The sequence below is a fragment of the Pelecanus crispus genome, chromosome 2 (genome assembly GCF_030463565.1).
Source record: "Pelecanus crispus isolate bPelCri1 chromosome 2, bPelCri1.pri, whole genome shotgun sequence".
NCBI classification, from domain to species: Eukaryota; Metazoa; Chordata; class Aves; order Pelecaniformes; family Pelecanidae; genus Pelecanus; species Pelecanus crispus.
In genome coordinates, this window is record NC_134644.1 from 160,981,114 (window position 1) to 161,003,499 (window position 22,386).

General features: G+C 42.1%; 1 protein-coding gene across 1 annotated transcript in view; it reads right to left on the bottom strand.

Moving 5' to 3' along the window:
* SNTB1 (syntrophin beta 1) overlaps positions 1 to 22,386 on the bottom strand; it is a 115,254-nt gene that overhangs the window by 12,170 nt on the left and 80,698 nt on the right. The window contains exon 4 of the mRNA XM_075705687.1: positions 940 to 1,079. Coding sequence (XP_075561802.1) covers positions 940 to 1,079 — 140 coding nt within the window. The remainder of the gene's footprint in view (positions 1 to 939; positions 1,080 to 22,386) is intronic.

Below are 22,386 nucleotides of genomic sequence, written 5' to 3' on the forward strand. Positions count from 1 at the left end.
TGTAATTCACCGCGTTCAATTTTTTTTTTTTTTTTTTTTTAATATAATGATTTAGCAGCAAAGCCTCAGTTCATTTGCGGAGAGAACTAAGAGACCAAGAACAAAAATTAACTAATGAGAGTGCAGTAAGAGACCCACTGCTTTTGGCCATGTGCTACCAGCCCTTCTGAATGAGAACTCATTGAAAATGTTATAATAGAGGCCTGTAGCAAGGCCAAAACAATATAACAGCAGCTCTTTCTCAAGCCCTTTGACCATACTGGCAGAGAAATGCGATTAAGACTCACATCAAGAAGAACAGACAGTTTCCACTGCATAAAGACAACCATGGGAAAGCTCTCTCTGAATTAGTGTTGATGGATACCTTTGAAATAATGCAGATTTCCAATCTGGATTCAAGAATTTGTCTTCCAAGCTCACCATTTTAAGCTAAAAAAGCCAGGAATTCATTTGCTAGAGCAGGAACACAAGCCATGCTGAAATTAAGTGTCTCCACCACATAAGCGAGCCCCAAAAAGCCCCTAACTGGTGGTGCAAACTGCCACAGCAGCACATCCAACTGCGGGCAGCAATTTCACGTTTTTCAGCCTGGAGGAGTGGCTGGAAATTTGAGTGCTTCTGCCAAGCCCTCAGGTCTGTACACCAAGATAGAAATGTCAGGAGATCGAGCTCTTGGCTTTTTCAGCACTCCTACCTCTGGATCCAGGCCAGACGGCCACATCCATAATCCTTCTGGTGTGCTTCTGGCCATCAGCCTCAGCCAGAATTTGAAATGGAGGAAAAGTAAGGAGTTAAACTGAGCCCATTGAAGAAGAATCTACCTCTCAAACCACGACATTTCAAGTGTGATATATAACTATGCACCAGCTGTAGCTGTTCCCAGATGGCTCAGCCATTCCCACCGCTCTTGAAGCGATTGTAACAAAAAAGCACAGGTACCTGGTGGCTAGCAGGGGATAGGTATGCAGAGGGCTGAACCAAGCTTCCTTCATCCGTGGCATGCTCTCGTATATTAAGAGGTCTTTCTCCGTCAAGACCACTAACACTGGCTTCCAGTGCTTCTCGTTGTCTCCTGGCACCTGAAAAAGAGTGAAGTCTCAGTGAAACAACAAGAGACAAAGCTACCATCGTGGAAAGCCTGACGATATGAACATGTCGACTCCTGGGCGAGATAATGAACAAAAGAGAGTTTTACTTCTTTGGCTTTTTGACATCTCCCACCTGAATTTATAACCAGCGGCAGCAGAAATGGAGTAAAGTGCAATGACATCTGCTGCTCTCATTAGCACTGCCATTTCCAGCCCTCCTCGCAGCCTTCCCTTACTCCATAAATGCAGTAGTGGAAGAACACTGAGACAGAGCTGGCTGTTATTTAGGCGTGGTAAGCATGAAAGGACCTTAAATGTATATTTATCATGTGCACCATTCATGTGTAGCTGTCACATTAACCTGAGTGCTGCACACTGTTGCTGCTGTTTCTATTTTCATGACTGAAAAAAGCTGCAACATCATCACTATTAAAGAAGAGCGTCAGGTAGTAAAAAATAATGGTTTGGGAGCAGACGCTTTTTTCCTCAGCAGTTCACGTTTTCATTGCTTCTTCTTCCTTCATACCCTTCTTCCTTCCCAACAGTTTTACAAGTATCGATTTGTAAAGAGATCCAACCTAAACATGGGGTTGACTCAGTGATGGATCTGCATTTCCATTTCAAACCCATCTGTAGAAGATGTCTAAAAACTGGAGCATCAGAGCCCTTTAGTGGCTGCAGAATCCAGATGCGGAATTATATTTTGCAGGTTAGGCATGTGGTCATCCACATGGCTACACAATTACCATTATGGGGATCAAGTAAGAATCCTGGTTTTTATTTATTCTACACTGGCACCATGGAAGTGTCTTAAAATATATGGGAATATGAAAGGCTCTTAGTTTCAAGTGAGAATAAAGCTCTTGCCTTTCACAGACAAATTCATCATTTTCCTTTTTGTGCACATAAAGAAAAAGAAACCACGTTATGCAGTACACTCACAGCCATGCCTTCAAACCCAAACTCCTCAGCGGGGTACTAAAGAGAATGAAACAAATTCTGAGACTCACTAGAGAATCAGGTTGTCTACATGACTGCTCCATTAACACCTTCTCCAGGAAAGAGAAGCTGTTTTCTACCGTATTCTGTGGTTGATGCCAGCCTACTTGCCATGGGCGATGTCACTGAGGACATCAGTGGGTGGAGAAACACATAAAAGGGACCAATCAGAGGTTGGCCAGGCTGAGAGTGGCACAGCCAAGAATGGTGATTCAGATCCTTAAGTACAATGTGTCTTAAATGATGGATTCAGATTGAGAACCGCATTTGAAAAACTTGTATTTCATGTGAAGAAGGGGTCCCACGGATTTCTAAACTTTTAAGGACTTTCAAGACAGTTGTAAGAGAGCTTTGCACAAGAACACCAATGCCCAAAGCAGATCTAAAATTTAAACCAAAGATTTTTGGCTTACATTGTTTTTAAGAGGTATTTTTCCTTCTGAATTAAGCTTTTCCAATAATTATATTCCTGTTTACAACATTAAGTGCTCATTGGTTGTTCATGTCTGTGTGTTAATCAATTTAAACTTGTAAAAAGTTCATCCTTTTAATTTCTTCCAAAGCGTCAATACTTATTTACAATTTTGTTGTGGTGACAGTTTCTTGAAATGCAACCTTTCATCTTCAGATAGGGCTGAATAGAGAAGCCACATAATTAACACACCTATTAATACACTCCAGAAAGAATGCAAAATCCAAAGTTCTCGCAGCCCATGTACCATGGAAATATGCACACAAGGAAAAAGCATCCTCAGCTTCTTAACACCTAATATTAGCTACAGCTAACACCCCAGTTCCTAGTGTGGGAATATAGAAATAAATGTTACAGTTAATGTTAATGTTTAATTTTTGAGCACCTGCCTGTGTTCTTTAATTCTAAGATTTTAGTACATACTTTTGAAGATTTCCAGAACAGAAAAAGGAAGATAAATATGAAGTCTATTATAGGATGAAAAAGCAGGGTGTTCAGATCCGCAGTCTGGAGGAGTAGGCAGGCAGTGTACTGGGCTGTTACTTCTTATTTTTCTATTCTGTGTCCACAAGCAATCCAAAGACTAGGGGAAGCTGCTCACATCTTTTCTGCAGAACCATCCTGCCTGTGTAGCATTTTCAATCACAAGCTTTGTGATTAGGTGGCCACTCAGTCAACTGTGACTCCAGAAACTTTGGGAAACACTGTTCCCTGTAAAGCAACCACAAGAAAGGGAATAAAATTCATTCTGCCAGTTGGTCCCATAACTATTTGCTGGACAGCCGTAAACATCAGGAGCCAAAATTTCCAGCGCAGATCCTGCAGTTACCACCTGCGCAGTGAAGCCCACAGCTTTGCCTCAGTTCTTCCCAATAGCAGGGTGACTATGGAGAAGATGTCGCTCAGTCATAAGGTATTGAAGACTTTTTCTCAAGTATAAGTGACCTTGTACTACCTCTCCTTGTAGGATGTATCCCCTGTTTGCAGGGTGTATCCTGGGAAGGGGAGAGAGAAGAACGATGTTTGCCTGTGTCCTGCTATGAAGCCCTCCCCAGTAAGAAGGGCCATGCAATACAAATGCTTTTAATCACATTTTTTAAACCTTGCTGGGACCATAGCTGTCTCACTGCTAAGGAATGCTGGTGTAAGCAATACTGCTGCTATTTCAGACCTGAAGAAGGATTTGTGTGCCTGAAAGCTTGTCTGTTTTCTTCCAACTGTAACAGCTGATCTAATAAAAGATATTGCCTTTCCTTAAAAACCTTGAATTGCATTACTGTTCCCTGATTTCACTGAGGTTTGGATCAGGCTTTAACAGCTGATGTCGTGCTGTTCGACAGGCAGCTGGCACTTCTGGAAGGTGTCAAAGAGAACATGCTGTCCTGTAAATGGTAAATAGCAAATTTTACAAAGGAAGAAGAGAGGCTGCAAATATACCATTAGCCTACAGGGCACATTCAGAACAAATCAGCATGGAAAATTAATCCAGATCAAGCAAGTGTCATACCAAGCATGAGTATAATAGCAAATTACAAAACAAAAGCAAAAAACATGCTGCTTACGGGCAGCTAAATGAAGGATTTGTTCAAGTTTTAAAGGTTTTAAAATCTGACATGTCATAAAGATAACATGAAATACTTCTGTAAGACTAAATTTAAGTATAATTTGAGATACATTTTAGAGGCACCATTTTAAACAATGGTTAATGCAAGTTTCTTAGCCAGAATTTTGCAGAATGCTGGCACTTGCGCTACAGTTTCTTTGCTTCAGTTCCCACTTGCACACATACAATTCAAAGTGCATTGATCTGTGTTGCAGACAAATAAAATCACCATCCACTCTAAAAAACTTCTCAAGCTCAACCCTTTTTCAAAGTCAAAAATGTTAGATCAAATCTAGATGAACTAGAGAAACAAAAAATGAGTACTCCTCAAACCTCCCACCTCAACAAAATGAATCAGCAATTTTTTTGCTGGTCTTCTGGGCACTGTTCAGGTAACTGTAAGCAACAGGTACCAGTGCCCTCTCTCCATGCTCTACCCATCTCAGCTGAGGTCACTGCTCATATTCCCAGGTGAAATTCCACTTCAGTTCAATGAAGCTGTAAATGTTTACACCAGAAGCAAACTTGGGTTTTTTTTTTTCTTTCCTAGACACACTATGCCTCTAGATCAAAGTCTCCAAATACAAACCTGAAAAGGGAGAACATATTTTAACAAAATACCCAAGTGTGGTGAAGCATCCTTTTTGCTACTTGCAAACGTCTTTGCTCCTCATATACTCACCCCGTGAAGTGCAAACCCCACTTTTTCCCATATGCACATCTCTGGTTTACCTTTCCAAATTCAGAAAATATTTCACGTATGGCAGGGATGAAGCCTAATTTTTTTGTGTATAACAACATGATGGCTGGGCCTGGGATGACACCAGAGGAGACCTGCATTCACGTCTTGCTTGGCCACAGGCTTCCTCTGCAAAGTCAGTCTAAATGCTCTGCATTTCTGTATGGACACTGTGGTCTCTACTGCGGTGGCAAGTGCTGCCGTAACACACACAGCAGGAACAGACATAAATGTGAAGGCAGACAAAAAGCGCCCAAGAACAGCTGCTGCAAAAAGTGGCAAGAATGGCTGCTGTATTTCAGCAGCTACGTGGAGACTTGTCCATCAGCCTTTGGCTGACACAAGAGCAAAAGTACCGATGCAGAAAGCAGATGGCTCACGCAGCGTTAGGACGCACCAGACCCCACGGCACTGAGGATGCGCCTGAGCTCTGGCTGCTTCTGGATGCCTTTGCAGTGGTGAGGCAGCATTGCTCCAGGCTTTGCTTTAGGGCTGGATCTGCAGTTTGGAGGACTGATTCTGCAAATAACGACGTAGTGAGCTCAATGCTACCTGTACGACTGCTCCTGCTGGTTTTCTGGCAACTGCTCATGAGCTTAAGGCCACTGCTTACAATGCACCCTTAACGAGTAACTCCTCTGATACATAGCAAACAATATTTCAAAGAGGAGGCACCTTGTCTTTCCTGCAGGCGGTGGGGACCCCTGGCCCCTTTAATGGGTATCACAGCTTCCAAATCTTTAATAGTTTTCACATATAATTAGTTGCTGTAAAGACAATGGGCATCTCAGTGGAGATAAATCCTTTTACAAATGGTTTGGCCCCTTGCTCTTTCATCTGTCAGGTCTCCTTTTCATAAGGCTTTTCTTTGAATTTCAGTTATTCATCTACTTCAGGCTGCCAGGAATGGATGAAAGAATACTTTTAATCTATGAGGCTCATGGATAATTAAATTAGAGGTGTTGGTCTACTCTGGAAAGCTGTTTTATATTTTCATTAACTTAAAAGGGACATTCCAATTACATTCCCTGTTTAGTAAACAATTTATATATTGCCAGCAGACTCCACTACAGCATATATCCAAAATGTGGCCTTCCAGAGAACTGCTGTGAAGGTAGCAAGTTTATGCTTACAGTAAGTGGTTTATCCCCCTTTTCCATCACCCCCTCCCAAATTCCAGAGCTACACTATCCCCTCACACAGAGCGCAGGAGGAGCAACCAAGAAAGAATTTTCTGAAACTTTTTTCTTGCTATTTTCCCTCCTCCCTCACTTCAAATCTCTCCACACTGACAAGAGCCAGCTTCCACATGGGCTGGGATATGTTCTGCTATGTATTTCTTGCCTTTTTGTTGTCTTTTGATGAAGGGCTACATCCATGTTCAGAATAAATTTGATTCATTTACAGAAACCTACTTGTCAGTTCCTGAAAATAACATCTGGGACTGAAAAGGATTTTTGCAAGATGAACAGCAATGATGCAGAAATACATCACACAAACCCCAGCATATGCAACAATGCTGGTATTTCTGTGAGCTCATTTGACAGGAGGCAATTTGCAATGCAAGAGTGGGTGTAAGTGACAGCTGTAGGCAGGGGATATCAACACCTCCCACACCACACGCAGATGAGATCTGTTTTGCTGTTAAACTTTGTAGTTTTAAACAGGAAATAACGTGCACATTGTTTAGGGGGAAAAAAAAAAAGCTAATGAAAATGTGTTTGGTTTTGTTCTTCTCTCTCTTTGACCTCAGTGACGGCTCAAAGGTGGCCTGTGCCATTATCAGATCTGGATTACAATCAGTGCACACACAAAAATCCCCCAAAGGGCACAATATAGCCTCCTGTGAGCAGTGAGCAAGCGATGCACATGCTGGGCTGTGGCGCCGCTGCTGTGCGAGCGGCCAGAGCCGCGCAGGTTAGGTGGGAACCACAGCAGGGATCACGCTGGTCCACCTCTCTTGCTATCCTGAGTGGAGCTCAAGGGTACACTGGCAGCTACAGCTACAGGCACTGCTGAGTATGGACAGGACGCCCATTCTCAAGACAGGTCTGTTCAAGTCTGAACTCCTTCTAAATATCCTTCAAAATGACAAGACACAAGCCAACTTTTGTCAAAAGTCATGCAGTCAACTATGGCAATGTGTTCAAGTCATGACTCTCTGGACTAATAGGATTTTCAAACAGCTCTGGCTCATATCCAAATACCTCTGAATGTCAAGAGAAGCACCTCAGTCCTCTGTACCCACCCACGCAAGAATGGCAGGTGATCTGAGACCTTTCCTACAGCCAAGTAAGAATGCCCGATCCCAGTTTTCTGGCGGAGGTTTACTCCAGAGCTTGGTGAAGTCAACGGAAGTTTTTCTAATGACTCTTTAGGTTTTGGACTAGGCCCTTGGGAAACAAGCCTGGAGGGCTGCATGTCTCCCATGCTACAGAGAAGATGGAGCCAAATTCTTCTTGGAGGTGCACAGCGAGAACATGGGATTCAATACCCACAAGTTGAAACAAGGGAAATTCTGATTTGATACTCAGAGAAACTTTTTCATTATGTGACAGTGGTCAAACACTGGAAAAGACTGTGAAATGTCCACCCATCGAGACACTCACAACATGACTGTGCAAGGCCCTAAGCAAGCTGGTCTACTTGGCTCTGCTTAGAGCAAGTGGGTTGAACCACAAGAACTCCCTTCCAACCTATATTATTCCCTGAGTCTATGAAACACTGGAAAAAATGAAGGAAGAAGTCCAGATTTGGATCAGAAAGTCACCATTTAGGTTGCCCCTGAGTTAAAGTTCATTGTATAATTATTCCATACTCATGCAGTTTTTCATGCATACGTGTTGCATGGATGTTGCATCAGTATGAATGCAGTAGTCATATAAAATGGTTATCACAGCTTTACTGTTTGCAGGATAATTTGTAGTTACCTTGTACCTTAAATCATTTAGAGCTGTATAAAATACGTATCCTTGATCCTTCTGATTTGGTAGAGTTCAACATTGTGGATTTCCTTTGCAGTAGATTCCTTGCAAGAGATAAGGAATGTAAGGGAGTGGAAAACCCAGCATCACATAAACTTCATTCACTGTTTAACATACCTTCAGCAAAAATATATTTCACAACTGCATGAGAAGAGTTTAAAAACCTGATGTGTTCTCTTTCTTCTCCTGATCCATGGGTCCACAGGAAACTGGTTAACCAAATACACAGAAATCCAACTCCAGGGGACTCAAAAAGGACAAAAATTGTAATTCATCTATTTTAGAAAGCTCTGCCATGACCCAGGATCATTTTGCTATGCATGAAGTTGAGATTTGAAGCTCTGTAAGTAAGAGCTCTTTTGCAGTGAGACAGGAGACTCTAACTTTCTGATAATGTCAGAAATCTTTCCAGGGAAGAGCAAACAGGCAGGGAGCACAGGAGATGGTAAACGCCCCACACCATTTGTTAAAGACACTGATTATTTTTCACCTTAGAGAAGGTGAAAGGAACTCTACTGTGTCTTAAGAAGTATTCTGATGCTTTCTGAGTAAAACACATTTTCTTCTACAGCAGTTTCTTCAGACCCTGAGAGCACTGCCTGAAATTAAGTAGTGGTAATTTATGATAGCAAGGTTTTGCAAACAGCAAAGGTCCACTCCTAAAAAGATATAGTGTTGAGCTAAATTATTTCTGTAGAAAAACCTGCACTTTGCTATCTTTTTTTTTTTTTTTTTTTTTTATTGCTTCTCAGAAATTGCCAGGGGAGAGCAGGGAAGGGAAGAGGACATTTCATCACTCAAGGGCTGTGACAGGGAAGACCTGTCCAACCTGTAAGTTGCAAGGACAGAGACAGAAGGCAAGGCACACATGGGGGAATGTCAGAACAGACCGGCTGGCACTGGCAACTGAGGCTGATCAAGAGATAGTGGACAGGTCCGCTACAGTTCAACTGACCTTCAAAGCCACTTTGACTGGGAATAAACCTGTGCTGGAAGAGGTCACATTTTAAGTATTGCTTAAAAAAGAAGCACAGAGGAAGGAGGAAAAAAGGGAAGGAAAGACCATTAACCTCGGGCTTTTTCTAATTGGTTCTGCTCATTGAACAAATGAACAGAAAGCCTGAAGAGTGGAGGTGAGCACAAAGCTGCTACATAAAAGCAAAAAAAGTGGAGGAAACCACAGCAAACTCTCTTCCAGCACACTCACACCACAGATTCAGGATAAAAGTGAAGATGCTATGAGCAGACACCTTTGCATCTCTTGTGTGTTCATGCATTTTGAGTACGCATGGCTTATCCATGGGATGTCTGGGCTCTTCAGACTGCAAGTAAGGGTGGCTTTAAACTTGCTTTCTGAAACACATCTCATGAATATATCACAGAATGGTTGGTGATAGCAACTGCCTGGCATTTAATAAATATTTAAATAAAAAAATCACAGAATTGAAATGTGGGATGAACTGTACTTCTAAGACACAGCTCAGTTCTGGGAGAGATGAGCAGCCGTGCTGTCTCCAAAATAAACACTGGACCTCAAAGTACAACAATCCTAGTACTGAGGGAAAAACACTGAACTTCCCTTTAAAATGGAGCAGTCCCCCTCCTCCAGCAAGCCAAGCTTGCCCTAGGAAACACTAAGAAGGACCATCGAATGGTCTTGTAACTTCATCTTCAGTTCTTGGAGCCATCTTGCACATCAGGGTCAGCCCCAGAAGAAAAGGGATCATAACTATGAATGGCTTTGAGTTAGAGCTAAGAAAAGAGATGGGGAGCTTTGGAAGCTCTATCACATCTCCTGTGCAGCTGCTCAAGAACGGATACTGTTACTCAGTGGTGGGGAAAACCAATTTCCCCCAGATTTGCTCCAGGATACCAAGAACAACCACTATTCTCTGCTATGCCCTGCAGGTTGCTACATGCTGGAGTTTTGCTGTGAGCAGAGTTTTCTGTTCAAGCCAAGATGAAGCATTTTATGAGGGAGTTCATCATCATCAGTGGAGTATAATGGTAATTGTACAGGAGCAGAATCAATGTAAAGACACCACAGATTCAACTCACTGTCTCTGAAGAGTCTATAATTTACAATTGAATCTGACTTCACCTGATCAAGTGGGTACCAGATTAGGATAAATGCGTAATAATACCCATTACCTCAAAAGACACACACATCTCATCTTTCAATTCAGTAAAAGTGCATGGATTTCTAATCATCAGCTCAACACCACTTGTCAACAGCACCCAATCAAACATGAATGCTGGAGATGGAGTTTTGATTTGAAAGGAGCTTGCAGTTTTTAATGATGGCTCAAACATGTAAAATGCCATCTGAAATTGTTACGGTGTCTGGTTGGTGAAGGACAGGTAACCATCAATGTCTGCATTAAAACTACAGTGACTGAAATCTGTCCCAGAAGATGTTCTGTGCTTTTCTCTATGACACTGTCTTTCTGAATATTCAGTCTCAGAAATGATGGCCCTTCATGACAGGTACCTTTTCAAGACTGACAGATTTGACTACTTTACTCAAGGGTCATTATAAATCACGAGTGCTGGAAGAAAAAATAGTAGGGGAGCAATACAAAGAGAACAAGATGTTTCTTTGTCATTGTTATTATGTTGTCTCAAGGACAGCCCAGAATACTGTGTCATTTCAGTCTATTGTGTCATTGATCAATATTCAGTAATACTGATGGACTGCAATGCAACTAATGACCTCAAGCAAATGAGTGAATTCACTACACGCCTGGCACAAAAATGTATTATCTTCAAAAAACACTGATAAAATCTGTATGTTATGCTTCATCAACTGGAATTTTGAACATGCTGAGAAATATTTGGAAGCTTTATTGAAAAAGCAAAAATTCAAGTAGAATACTTAATACTTTCGCTTAACTTTGAAAAAACGTGAAACATCACAGGTTTCTGAAAAGTTTCATGAAAATTAGTCACAATTTGGAATCCAAACCTACTTATTTAGATGCCTGAGTAAAAGATCTATCACAAAAAGTTACTATACTTGTCTTTTTTATAACTTATTTACCTGGTTGTCATTTTCAAAGCCATTTAATTATTTGAGACCATATCTTTTTTTTAAATGGATAGAAACAGAAAGTGTGTATCTCCACCAGCACAATGACAGACCTCCACAAGCTATCTAAGATACTCAAGGAATATACCTGCTTTCTTGCTGGGGAAAAAAGGGAACTTAAACATGCAAATTTCACTAGATTTGTTTATCAAATTCAAAATTTTCTGATGGGCAGGACAATTTTTTTTTTTTCCCAGAAACCCAGCAGAGCTCCAAGAGACCTCTGCCCACCAAACAGGTTACCAGTTTGCTATACCTTGGCAACCAGTATGGAGAGCTGGAAGACCATCCAGTAGGTCTCATTTGGTGGATCTCAGTATTGGTGGATCCCAGGGTGCCAGCGAAGGTGGAAATGAACAGTTATTCCATTTAATATCCAATCCACCTTCTTTCACTCCTTAACCAGGACAAAGTTGAATTTTAACATCTTTGCCCTTTCAGAGAGCTCTGCTTGATTTGGGATTTGTTAGTTTTCTAAGGAACGGGTTAAGACCACAAATAGGATCAAATCAAAAAGTGCCACCTGCCCCACTGAAAAGCTGAGAATATCCTTTTTCTGCCTTCCAAGAAGGCATAAGCCAGTCACTGGTTCAGAAATGTGAATGCTTGGATTCACAGCAAGAGGGCTGAAGATGACTTGAAAGAACATCTCATTCAGCCTCTGCTCAGGAAAGGAGAGACTTTGCTCCCAAGATTTGTCTAGCCAGTTCTGTATCTATCATAGTCCTTGGCCAGTTTCTCCATAAGGAAATTGTTGCCCATGCTGGAGCACATGGTCCTGGGGATACTGCGAGGGCAGGTATCACTATATGCTTGGGAGACTAATAGAAAACTCGAATTTGTTTTTTTAGCTAAATGTTTTTTTAAGATGGTCATTATTCTAACCCTGCCGAAGTAATTTCAGGAGAGTGATGGTCACAGAGGAAATGGGTAAGTGGAAGAACGCAGGACAAAGTTCAGAGCAAAAGGATAACTGCAGTTTGTCACTGGTCCTGTGATTTGCTGGATAGCTGTCACCACTACCTATCTGGTACATGAAGAAATGCATACACATGCCTAACATTGCCAAAATAAATGACAAGGCAGCTTTAATAGAAAAACAGTATTACCAACTCTAGCCAGCCAAAGCTTCCTTGGGGATGTCAAGTGGGGCTTGAAAATCAGTCTGAGGTTTGCTTGGTATTTAAAATACACTTTTAATTCTTGCTGATCCATCAAGCCTTTTTGCTTTGCTGACATTCCGTAGTTTCAAGCTTTTCTCTGTGACTAGGAACCTACAGTAAAAACGAGAGCTCGGCTTTCAGAAAACCTCTTTATGTCAGAAGGTGGTAGTAGAAGAAATGTCCCTAAAGTAAAAGTATTCAAGCTATGAGGTTTGGACCTATGGTCAGGATGTGAGCTGCCACTTCTCAAGAGGCATCACTTTCCCAGACCTGATACTGCTTATATTACAAGGTCTGACAAGATCACAGACCAGGGGTTTATGACAACAACTCTTTTAATTAATCTACTATTTACGACAAAAATGTAGCAAATATTGAAGGGCATGTGTTAATGGAAACTATGAATATTCAACAGAGCCATACGAGGAATACAAACATAAAGATCCTTCTACTTGGCAGTTATCTATGCTGAGCTTTAAATTAGCCACACAGGACAAATGGATTTAGTGCTGTGCCATGTTATTTCATCTAGATTACTAAAAGATACACAATTAGGGCCATCAATCTACAGACCCAAATCCTACAAATATCAGCAAATTACATGCTATAAGCTAGGTAATTTTGAAAGCTAATGCTCCTTATCTGGTTCTAATTCTCAGTGTTTCATATTTTTGCAAAAACCACAGCATTTAACTACTCCTAGGACAATTCTACGGAGAACTGAACATTCCTCTAGAAGAAAAACTTGGGAGGAATAAAGTTAATTTCCAAAGCTCATATAAACAGATTGCATGCTACAGATTATCTCCCTCAGGCCAGGATGGGAAACTGAGGTTTCAGATTTAAGAATTATCCCTGAAATACATAATTTAATAAAATAAAGAACTTCCTGGTAACAGCATTAGACTTTTATATCTCTTAACAAACACATCCCATTTCCAAAGAGAAATGATTTTTGGCACAAGAGATATACGATCTCACGAACCAACTGACTTCATCAACGGAAGACTCTTTCCTGCTGCAGGCTAATAAATCATCCCAGCCAGCAAGTGCCAGGCACTTACAGTAAGCACTGGCTGAGGGTAACATGAGCAGTGTAGAGCTGCTATTACTTCTGGAGCTACAAGAAAGTGAAAACCCCAAGAGGAAAAACACATATGAATATTACCAAGTGACTATACCTAATTCTACCCTTGGTGTTGGAAATGTATTTGCACTGAAGTCAATGGGAAATTTTACAAATTATTTCTTCCAGTTTTATTCCTACTACGAAGATAAATATTTGTCTTTTCATTGAGATCTCTTTTGTAGTTTGTACTGGCCTAAACATCTTACATATACTGGTATAAAGAAATCTGAAGTAACTCAAACTCAACTCAACTCAACTCAACTCAAAAAAATCAGTTGAGTAACACCAGTATAAAACTGCAAAAAGAAAACTGGAAACCATGTACTTCATTAACATTGTCATATGCTAATATTCACGTAACCCATTTTAGAAGTATAGCAAATGGGATTGGATTAGATATGATACCAGCCGTTTCATACCAAAATTTCTGGATTTTTAAATACCATGTCCTCATTGGCTTTTTTATTTCCTTAGCCATATGGAAAACAGTCAGGCACAATTAACTATTTGTCAGAAAACAATCTATTAATTAACACCATTCTGTGCGAATGAGCTGAAAATCGTGTTCTTTGCTTGCCAAAAAGCTTCCATTTCTGCCTCATGTTTGTGTTCAGAACTAAACATAGCTACAGATACACTGCTTGACATAACTGACCACGGGAAAAAAGAACAACTGCTACCGAGGCTTTTCAGAACCAGCAGCCAGTGAGATTTTCTAAAGATAGGGAGGGGGTCAGCAGGGCTTCACCTCTGCATCTTGCAAAATTCCTTACTGACAGATCTTTGATTAAACTGGGCAGAAATAGACTAAATCCCAATTAAAACATTCATATTTGTGGCAGGGCTTGAAAGAGAAAAGAAAGTGAGGGGCGGGGGAGAGTAAGTTACAGCGTTTTCTAGGCTTAACCTTAAAAATATAGGACCTGACTTCAATTATATTTATACCCATTCAATTCTACTGACGTCAATGGATTTACTCCTAAATTATGCCAGATGGAAATCAGGCTAGCTATTACCACATTTTCATGCACACAGCACCCCTTTAAAAGCATCATTTATTCCAAAGTACGTCCTCAGACAACACGCATTGTCAGATAACCCAACTAAAATCAGAGGAAGAGGCAATCAGTGATCGGGAATGCCAGGGGAGAACTGCAGAGTGATGGAAGGGGAAGGGAAAGAGGAGATCTGGAGCAAACTTCCTTTGCCGTTATCTGCACGTGCACATAACCTTCATAACCTGCTGCTGAACCCTGGGCACTAAACAGATACCCTTCTAGGGCTGACACAAGACAACATGGTGGCTATTCGCTTTCCTAGTAAAAAGCAGTCTGTGATCGTCGTCTATGTTACCTCTGAGACCGGTATTCCTATATTTCATTTTTCAGCAGAGCAGCCTGCAACGCTATTGTTTCCAAAACTCTGAACCCCTTTGCAGGTCCACGCAGGGCTACAGGTGCGTAACCGTTATCAGTTAGTGGTTGGCTCCTCGTAACAGTTTACAGAATTGTTCACTTGCTTGGATGCGATCCTATAACCACAACCCATTCCTTCTGCTTGTGCTTGCAAACACCCAAGCAGCTGTTTCAAGTTATTTGAAGGGGCTAGAGACTGAAGTTTTACTTGATGTGCCCAGGCTAATGGAAACTGATGATGTATGTGACCTTTGATGGGTGCAAACAGCCCCTCTATCCAATCTGAAGTGAAAGAAGACAGAGAAGCTAAAATTCCTCTCTTTGAGGTCTCCTTGCAGCTGTGAGTAATTAATCTTCTAGGGTCATGAAAGGTTCAGAGAAGGTTGATCTTATTCTTGCCAATAGGGGATATTTCAACACCTTCCAGCCCACTGAACAATTTGTACACCTTTCTGTGCCCAGTGGTCTCTGCAGCTCATTGGTGGCCTTCTCCTTCCACTGTCACCTTCCCGTCAGCTCCCGTAGCTCAGCTTCCTGTCCCAATCTCTTCCAGTGCTGTCCCACTCTTCCCTTCTCCCAGGCTCTATGCATCTTTCTGCACTCGTCCATTTAGCTTATGTCCCACAGGAACAAAAATCACAGCAGAGACACAACGTCTGATGTGTGGTTCCATGTTTCCTCCTTCCGCTACCTTGCCTACTCAGTTGGTTAGGGCTTGAAGCAGGGCCTGCTCCTATTGGTACTGTTTGTGCTGTAATCTCACACCACGGTGTTCCAGGTTTGGCTAGTCCCTAGGCCCTCTCATACTAATGTAATTATTAATGTTATGTTATTAACCACAATAATCACCACCAGAATCAGTGCTGCTCTCTTCCTCATTCCAAACTCTTGCAACAACAATAACCAGCTTCCTCAAAAGACACAAAAGCAGGGGGCCTCAAGACAAAAATTTCACATAAAAGGTTCTCACACTACCCCATGCAGCTGAGCAATCCCTCTCCACACTGCTCCTCTTTGCAATACCTCCAGCTTCTTCCATCTCTTCCAGTTGCCTTTGCTTTGTTAACATCTGCCTGCAGTTTTGGGCATGCAGATTTAAACCTCTGTTTTGAAATTTTAGGTGGGAGAACATTAATGTATTCTTTAACCCTACGATTCAGGGATCCAAAGAACATAGCAATAATAAGCGTTTTTTAAGTGGAATGAACACATGTGTGTTTAAACCTGAAGTTTTAATGTGTTCCCCCCCAAAGGGTCTTGCAGACAGCCTCATGGGATGAGATGAGGCCAGAGACCACACCATAAAACACTTCTTTTCATAATAATGTACAAGGCTTTCATTCCATAAACAAATAGGTAAGCTTCTATTTCCATAGCAGTTTTCTCCTCAAAGTGAACTTTTTAGAGCCATTTCCATAAACATCACTGACATTTCCAGCATGAAGCACAAAAAAGCAGCTATATCCATACTACACATCGGCAGCCTACTCTGGCCGATGTCTGCAGCTATTTTGAGCATAAAATCAACAAATGAATGTTTGCACAGCAGCATCTGCTCAGCAGAAATGTATAAATAAAAAAAAGCCCCCAAAATAACACGATGTGTTCACACAGTTTCAGGAATCTTCACTGTGGCTAACAGTCATTAGCGTCTAGTGATTAAAACCCAGGTGCTTCCTTCCAGCAGAGCTACTGTTACCGTAGAGCACCTGAAACTCAGGGAATCCAAATAACACCTGAGAAAACCTTTGGTAAGTCCATTTGTCTTCAACAGCAACGTCACTACCTTGGGAGCAGCAGGTCCAAGCCCCCACTGATGTATGCCCAAAGAAACAGCCACTTTGGCTGGTTTGTACCCTGATTATTGAACAGGCACAACGTGCAAGCTGATACACCCTTCCAAAGGAGGGGTTGGAAATCCCTGTACTTAAAAAAAATGTTCCAGGGTATCCATCTAGATCTCCAAGATGGTCCTCAACAGTCTTGCAGTTGGAGCTGGCAAGAATGGGTGTGCTTTTGCTGAAGTTGCTGCAGTTGCTGACAAGATGGCTCACTCTTCATAACAGTTTGCCATCTAAATTTTTTAGCAACTTCTTCTGACTCTTCTGATCCCTATCTCCAATAAGTTTTATTTCTACTGCTTGTTATACCTGTGACTCTACTGCTTTTCTGAAAAAAAAAAAGACTAAGCTGTGATAAGAGAAAAATACTTAACGTCACTACTAGACCAGAAAAACGTGACTCCACAGGACATTTCAGCAAGAGCAACAATACAATAGACTGCAGAGTTTTCCATGGATCCTATTGTGTGGTTATTACTAAGGATGATGTACCACATGACCGTTGAAATTGCATTATTTCTGTGTGCTGGAACAAATACGATGTCATTCCAACAGGTTCTGCCGTGAGGTCAGGTGTGATACAACAGTACCTAATTTCTCTACCCCTATGGTTTTTCTGACAGGACAAGTCCCCAGTGCCTCATCTGAGTGTGAGGTCACCTCACTTCTTTCATGTCCACCCTCGCCAGGCCTTGGTAATGCTGCATGTATGGGGAACTCTACCAGGAATGATGCAAGGATGGGGTAGTTTCTCATACATCTAGAGAACCGCTCTTCCAGAAGATCCTGTTTCGTATTCTTCCACCGCTGACCCTCCTTCTCACCCTGTCCCTTTCAGGCTGTTTTTCCTGTCTTGCATCCAAAGTCTAATGTGAACGTCAAAGACTGCATCTGTACGTACTTTGGGTTTTTCCATTTGACTTCACTAGATTTTCTGTTTAAAGCAGTAAGTCTTTCAGCCTTATTGATCAGTTTTCATTGCACAAAGAGGAGGACATAAAACTGTGTGTGACCTGTAGAAATCACATTTATTCTGTCTCTATTTCCCTGTCCCTGCAGCTGGTTGTTTAGGGTTTACATTAAAACTGGAAACGTTGCTTTCTTAGTAGTCATTGTGCAACTCTTCCTTCCTTTCCTAATCCTTCAAGTGAGGAAAACAGCCAGGAGAAGGATATTGTGCATGTTGGGATTTTTGTCCATCTCTCCATGGGGATGATTAGCAAAATACTGCCTCTCCCTAGATTTACAATTATAAAATGAGATCAAAATCTGGCCCTTCAAGGGAAGTGTTACTTTTGGAAATTATCAGAAACAGCTGCTTTCAAAACCAGTGATGCTGGCTGTTTGTGGTAATTCAGCAACTGGTCTTAGGAATTCTACTTGTGAGGACAGGAGAACTTTGCTGAAGTATTGCTAAATAAGGTATCTACTAATCAAAAAAATATAGCAATGCTCCCAAATTCCTTGCAATGCCATGATAAACATTAGATGGTAATCTCTGACAAGGTTAAATCTGATGTTATTCAATGGCTGTTCCCCAAAGCAGATTCCCTTTTGGTAGTAAAATCATTATCTTACTGTTTAAACATTCAGGCTTTCCTCTCTATTTCACAGTTCATAAAGCACCTTTATGGTATTGAGATTTTTTTTTTGGAACAGACAGAAGACAGTTTGTTTTTCCTGCTTTGATTAAATCCTACATCCCACAAGCAGTGAACCTGTGATACTGCTCTACTGTTTTTAATTGCCGTCTTCTATTAAGATGCCAGCTTTCTATTAAGAAAGCCAGTGTGTCTTTCCTGCAGCCCCAGTGCAGTTTTGCTACGTGCCTGGCATTAGTACTGTCGGGTCTGAGGTTAATGTGTACACCGTACAACTCATTAGCTGCGCATTACTATCAGAGCCAAAAATCAACATGATTGATCCGACAATATGTTTGGGCTTGGGACCGAGACTCAAATGAGGTCTCACCAAAAGCAAAGGTCAGCAACTTGGCACAAGTTTTGCTGTGCACAGAGAAAGCTTTTCTTCCAAACTATTCATCAGGGAAGGTACAAATGACAACTAATATGGGCCTCATTAAAAATGAGAAGAGGAAACCCCTTGGAAAGGGCAAGGAGGCTCCCTCGCTATCATTTTTTTTTTTTCCAGTCCTTTTCTAAAGCTTTTATATACATTACAGTAAAGACAATGTGGAGCTTAAAGGTAGCTGTGGGGCTTGGGGTTTAGGAGACTCGTTAGACTAATTATCTTGATGCATACTATCAATTACTGTCCAGTTAAGCAGAGAGGATAACTGCAGGCAGAAATAAATCTTCAGAACTGAAGGATCTGGGGGAAGGGAATAAAAGGATTTTTTTTTATCAGCACTATTATTTCTTTTAGTTAAAACTCCAGTGTCAAAACATTTCCAATCTTAAAATAACTAAAATAAAACAGACACTAGTTTAAGAGTGAGAGAGAGGAGAGGAGAGGAACAATACAAGAAACCTCTTCAACCGTGGATTTGTTCCAAATACAGTTCTTACGAGGATTTCACTCATAACTCAAGCACTCTTGCCACAGTCAGGCCCTGAAATCACTACTTCAAAATACACTATTTTACATATGGTATCATCATGTTCGTTCTTCCTCAGTAGCCAAGGGTGTTGAAAATGCTATTGATACAACAATTAGGCTGTACAAGAAATACTTCTCTGCAGTCTCCAGAGTTGCTGTGTTGCAACATAATTGTCTAATGGCACAGTTTTGTAAGGGCTGTCATGGATATTATAGGTATAATTTTATTTTTACAGGATACGGTAATAAGGTAAAAGCCTGGCATTAATAGCGTTAGGAACCTATTACATAAACAGAGGTTGAGGATTAAAATTGGACTGGATTTGTAGAGTCTGCATTGAGTAAATGTCTTGCCGCACTGAAAATTATAATGCATATAACTTGTCCCTCTCCACTATTTTTTTTTAAACACTCCTATTCTTCTAAAGGTCAATCCCTCTTTCCAACAGAGAACACAGCTTCTTCTCAGCGTATTTTTAGAAAATCTGTTTATTTTTCTCTGTTAACAGTTGTTTGGCAAAACAGGATACAAGGCGTATATTACTTCTGCTTGTACCAGCAGCGATACTCTGTTCTTCCGCAACACCCCTCAAACATTAACCAGCTCATCTGTCCTAAAAGCCTTTGTGGGTAGAGACAACGCACCTCTGATGGCAAGCTGAGTGGGTGAGCAGCATGGGGCAACACTATGCAAAAACACAGAGGAAAAAGCCAAATGTTTTCCTCTGAAGCAGGGCATTTTTACTAGGAATGCCTCTGCTTTTGCCAGGAGTTTTCTCCATGGGGATCAGCTGAGGGTCCTGGGGGAAGAAGGGCTGCAGGGCAGAGCGAAGAGGGTTTTTTTATGGCCTATTCTGCTGCTTTCTAATCTATTTATTCATGCCATTAATCAAAAAGCTGAAATGGAAGTATTGTTGTGCTAGAAAAAAAACCCCCGATGACTGGGTTGAGAGGAATTCATACCGGGCAGAGCCTGAAGGTCAACGTGCCCCTAATGGGCCCCTCCATTCCCCTGAAGGTGATTTTTAACTTCAGGAGACAAAACCAGCAAATGAGAACAAGGTAACTTCGAACAGAGAAAACACAGCTCGACAGGAACTTATTGCTTGGAAAATCTAGGATTTTCTAAGATAGACAACCCCTTTCCTTTCAAACTTCTTACACGCAGCCAGTAAGCAGAAAAATGCAGACACACGATCAAACAAGACAGAGTGCAAGAGCATAGCTCTTGCAAAACAGTGCCCTTCTCAGTGCCCGTGGTGTCACAGTGATGTGTAATCAGGGTAGATCAGCCCCGGGGATGTGAGAATAAATCTGTTTGTCCCGCACAACTGAAGTGGGATCTAGGGGCTGGAGGGTGAGCTGGGTATCCATGGTGCTGCTCAGGTCAGCATGGTTGATGGGGGAGATGGTAAGGGCCTTGCTTTTGCTCAGTCTGCATTTGCCTTGCTCTTTGTTTCAGCTGCGTTTGCCCCAAAGCATTGCCTTAATACCAGCCTCCCCACCCTACGTAACTCCAAATGCCCAGGATGAGCTCCACACCTTTCCCAACCCATGTGCTGGTCTGCAAGTTATCTTTCTCCCACCCTGTATCCCACAGCTGGGCAAGAACAGGTGCTCCCCTTTCCTACCCTGCCACTGCTAACACCTTACTTGCACCAGTGGAAGGAGGCAGAAACACATCAGGGCAGAGGGAGACCAGTCATGTTGGTGCTTAAGTACTTAAAATAATTGGGAAGGGCACCTTCCACTCCTCACTGATGGCAGGGCTGGATACGGGTTCAGTAGAGGTCTCTGCTTCCTTATGCAACATGGGAGAGGCTCATGTTGCATTTAAATTGCACTGGAAAACCAAGGAGCATCACTGTCTCCAATTCCTTCACTGTCTTTCTTGCAATATTTACTGTCAGGGGCTGAGAGAAAAAAGGAGGTCTTTCACCTGCTTCTGAAAGAAAGGGATCAAAGCCTTCCTTCACATCATACCTGTATCTTTACTGCTTTTTTTTTCCAGCTGAACTTTACTGCAAATACATTCAAACATGGGCTTTCAAACCTGCAAAGCCCCCAAAGGTGAGCTGATCTGGCACGTGCGTGAGGGGAGGTGGACCCTTTTGGACAGGTCTAACTGCAGCTGCCAAGGCAAAAGATGGAGAGGCCCAACGTCTTGAAAATTTAGCAAGATCTAGAAAGAAAATCCCTCATCTACCAAACTCTAGAAAGTCCCTTGCCCAGCAAAATCCAGCCCAGCCCAGCCCAACCAAGCAGCAGTTCAGGTTTGGGTTATGTAGAAGAAAGAGTTAAGCATCCATGCCATGGCAGCCGCGCCATGCAAAGTGGCCAGTGCTCAGGACCACGCGGAGATGTGCTCCCACAGCCACCACCCTGCCACGCTGGGGGAACTGAGAGAAACAGCTACCACACCCTGGGGGAGGCAGCAAGCCCCCCCGTTTCCTTTCGGCATCCTCTCCTGCTTCCAAGCTACAGCCCATCATTTCCCCTCTCAAACCCTGCCCCGCGTTTGTCGGCGGGACATCTGCAGAGGTCCCTCTCCCAGCAGAGTCACCGGCCACCACGTGGATCCCACTGGTGCCGCGCGTCCCCCCTGCCCGCACAGGCACAGCTGCCAGAGCAGGAGTCACGTCTCCGGGCTCACAATTCCTCCTGAAGCAGGAAAGGAGAAGTTAAATAAAACCTCATGGCGGGATGACATTAAAAAGGAACGTTCTTCTTGTTCCTGGGGCTCACAGGAACAGCAGTAGCAGTATGCTGTATTTTATGGAAAAACTTAAGTCAGTTTTTAGGACTGTTCGATCAAGACTGAGGGAGAGCGAGCAGGGTGTGATTACCTCTGCTGGGATCCAGCCAGAACTAACACAACCTTTGTGGGAAGGGCGAGAGGACATGCAGGGCCCCACTTTTACACTTCAGCTCAATTTCTGCAAGAATAATTTAACACCTGAAAGCTACTGCACTCACAACAGCGCTCACTATTTAACTGCTCCGTAATTATCTGATAGAGGGGGTTTTCTTCACTGTAACAACCAAACTGTACTGCAGAAGTATAGACTTTCAAGCTCAGGTCCTTCATGCCTTCCACTTACCATCATATTCCTATGATTTTTCATAATTTATTTAAACTTACTCTTCTTTCCAATCCTCTTGTACTGAGCACTTCTGCCTGACTTAGATTTATCATTTGCACAGCTCTCATTGGCATGGGAAGAAATAGCACGTGTGTTACGGATAAAGACTGGCAAAGTCTTTAAAACAGTATGGTGAATGAAATGGGTGTCTTCAGCTTGAGTT